Source organism: Panthera tigris, chromosome X (assembly GCF_018350195.1).
Source record: "Panthera tigris isolate Pti1 chromosome X, P.tigris_Pti1_mat1.1, whole genome shotgun sequence".
NCBI classification, from domain to species: Eukaryota; Metazoa; Chordata; class Mammalia; order Carnivora; family Felidae; genus Panthera; species Panthera tigris.
In genome coordinates this window covers 12664662-12668124 of record NC_056677.1, presented here as the reverse complement: position 1 = coordinate 12668124, position 3463 = coordinate 12664662, and the positions used below count along the sequence as shown (strand labels likewise).

At 44.5% G+C, this 3463-nt stretch overlaps 1 protein-coding gene across 1 annotated transcript; it reads left to right on the top strand.

Annotated features, from left to right (window-relative positions):
- Nucleotides 1-258: 258 nt before the first annotated feature.
- Nucleotides 259-3070, top strand: LOC102970945 (calcium and integrin-binding family member 2-like). The gene is given in 4 exon segments (XM_042975223.1): nucleotides 259-346; nucleotides 2438-2613; nucleotides 2616-2640; nucleotides 2643-3070. Coding segments are annotated over 4 exon segments (717 nt in total).
- The last annotated feature ends 393 nt before the right edge of the window (nucleotides 3071-3463 follow it).

Here is a 3463-nt window from a genome sequence, read left to right as displayed (position 1 = left end):
ATTTTTTTAAATTTTTAAATGTTTATTTTTGAGAGAGAGAGAGAGAGAGAGAGAGAGATGTTGCGCTAGCAGGGGAGGGGCACAGAGAGGAGACAGAGAATCTGAAGCAGGCGCCATGCTATCAGTGCAAGGTCTGATGTAGAGCTCAAACTCACAAACCACGAGATCATGACCTGAGCTGAAGTTGGACACTTAACTGACTGAGCCACCCAGGCGCCCCAAGCATTGAATTCTGATGATGACTGGTATCTTATGGAGATGAACAGAAGGTCTCCCCATGGCCATGGTGATGTCAACAGCAGGGCTTTCCAAAGGATTTTTGAGATTGCTGAGGAGATTAATGGCAGTAATGTCCAATAGGGAGATTTCATTCTGTGGGTTTTACTCTATTTTTTTTTGTTGTTGTTGTTGTTGTTGTTTTTGGTTTTGGTTTTGTTTGGTTTTTATCATTACTGTTTTTTACATTTAAATCTTAAATCCATTTGGAATTTGGTTTTGGATATGGTGTGAGCTAGGGATTCAATTTTATTTTCTTTAACCTATATAGACAAATGTGCCAGTACCATTTAACAAATACACTATTCTTTTCCTCTTGAATTTGAATGTTGCCTTTATCCTATATTTTAATGTATTTACTGGAATCTATTTCTGGGATTGCTACTTCACTCTGCTGCTTTATTTGCACATTTGCACATTTTGTTTTAATTTTAGAGAGAGAGAGAGAGAGAGCAGGGGAGAGGGGCAGAGGGAGAGAGAGAGAGAGAGAGAGAGAGAGAGAATCTTAAGTAGGCTCCACACTCAGAGTGGAGCCCAATGTGGGCTTGATCCCATGACCCTGGGATCATGGTCTGAGCTGAAATCAAGAGTTGGGCGTTCAACCAACTGAGCCACCCAGGCACCCCAATTTGAACATTTCTGTGCCAAACTATAGTATTTCGATGGTAGTGGTTTTATAGTATGTTTAATATCTAAGATAAGCCCTCCCAAATATACTATAATCTTCTCTTTAATAATTTTATTGGATTGGGTGTTTGGACTTACATGGACTTTATATGTACTTAAAAATTCTCGTTGGGATCATAATGAATATTTTACTGAATTATATATTAATTTTAGGAAAATGACTTTTTATGATAGTTAGTGTTTCCATCAAAGAATACCTTACCATTTGTTCAGATATTGTTTTATGCATTCAGTAAGAGTTGGAAAAGAGCCAGGTATGATTTAAGACAGAGAGAAGGCCAGTATGGCTGGAACAGAGAGCCAGGGTAGAAAGGAGATGACCAATCATAACCTAGAGGGCATTCTCACTCTTCAGCATGACTTTATTGAAGATTTATGTGTTGAGGTTAAAGTTTACTTCTCAGAGGATATGTATTATTTTATCTTCCTTATTTACAAGTCCTCGAAGAAGCCATTCTATATATTTTTTGCTGCAGAAGAAACTCTTGTTTTCATAACTTGTTAAAGCACCTGTTAAAGATTATCAGTGGGTAGAGACAGAAAATAGAATGGTGGCTTCCAGGGACTGAGGAGGGGGTGGGGAATGGGGAGCTTTGTATTTTTTTTTTAAGTTTATTTTCAGTAGCCTAAAGATTTGTTTATATCACTGTTTAGTACAGATACAAAATGTACAAGTCTTCAAAAGTGATTTATACTAAATAAGAATAAATTTGACCTAAGAAAATGTTAAAAGAAAAAAAAAGGATTCCCATTGCAATGAGAATTCCCATCAGCAATAAGAAATTTCAAAGATTTCACTGATTTCTGAGAATATATCCATAGATCTCAGTTTAGAAACTCTATTTCTTGTTCCTGCTTTAAGATACACCTTGGAAGGGCACCTGGGTAGCTCAGTGGGTTAAGTCTCAGGTTCTTGATTTCAGCTCAGGTCATGATCTCAGGGTTCATGAAATTGAGTCTGCTTGGGAATCTCTCTGCCCCTCCCCTGCTCATGCTCTGTCTCTCTCTCAAAATACATAAATAAACATGAGAAAATTAAAAAAAAAAAAGATACACCTTGGACAAATGGTAAAGCAACAGACACCATTTGTTTTTGGCATCCTCTCACTTCCTTTCTGTGTCCACTACCCCCACACTCTGCCACTCCTTTCCTTATCCTTCAGGTGTCCAGTGTCTCTTTGTGCTCCTTTGATCACTCAACCACCCCCGCCTTCCACCACCAGTTAATTAAGTTATGGTTGACATACAAAAAGCTGTGCGTATTTAATATATACAACTTGAGGAGTTTGGAGATAAGTATATGGCCATGAAAATATCACCACAATCTATGCCATAAACATACCCATAACTTCCAAAAGTTTCCTCTTGTTCACTTTATTATTGTGTGTGTGTGTGTGTGAGATAAGAACCCATAATAGAAGATTTACCCTCTTAGTAAAATTTTAAATATATGCTGCGGTCTTTTAAACTACAGGTGGGGCCGTGGGCCCCCCGGTGCTGCGGGGGCTGCCGGGTGGGTCTGCAGTGGGCGGGGCTCAGGCTCTGGCGCCTGGGCAGCAGAAGCAGATCACCTCCACGGAGGAGCAGCTGGACCACTACCGGGACTGCACCTTCTTCAGTGAGCAGGACATCCTCACGCTCCACGCGCAATTGCACGGTTCTACCAGCTGGCCCCCAGCCCGTCCCAGTGGACTGTCGGAAAAGCCCCGTCGTCCATGTGCCGATGAGCCTCGTCATCGTGATGCCGGAGCTCCGGGAGGACCCATTCAAGGAAAGGATCATAGAGGCTTTTACTGAGGATGGCAGGGGGAACCGCACCTTCGGCGACTTTGTGGGTATGTCCTCTGTGCTCTGCGAGTTGGCTCTCCGGGAGCTCAAGGCAAACTATTCCTTCAACACCTACAACTTCGTCTGCAAGGAGGATCTGGAGCGGAAGCTGGCCGGGCTCACCCAGTCGGAGTTGGACGAGGAGGAGGTGATGCTCGTGTGCGACAAGATCATCGAGGAGGCCGACCTGGACAAGGATGGTAAACTGGACTTTGTGGACCTTGAGGACGTGATTGCCAAGGCCTGCAACTTCCTCAGCACCTTCCACATCCGGATCTGAGGACGCTGCTGAGGGTGCGGTGGCCCAGAAGCTGACCATCTGGCTCTGCTGCTGTCTACACAAGTGTGACCTCCAAGCTGCCCAGAGAAGGGGCTGTGGCCTCTGGGGTTATTCCCACCAACATTTCCTTGGGCCCTTTCAGCAAAAGACCCTTACCCAGGGAAGGGGGGTGTGAGGAGCAGGGACCTTCCCAGACCCCAGGGCCTCCAAAGGCCTCCTATCTGTCCCCACCCACTCCAGCTCCCCAGACCCCGGTCCTCTCCCTGTCACAAACGGCCCCACTGGGAGGGGAAGGCGGAGACCTCATGGGGCAGGGGATACCCACGTGTCCAAGGGCTGGGCAGGCATCCCAGTCGCGCAGGGAAAAGTGAAAAATGAAAGAGGACAATGTTT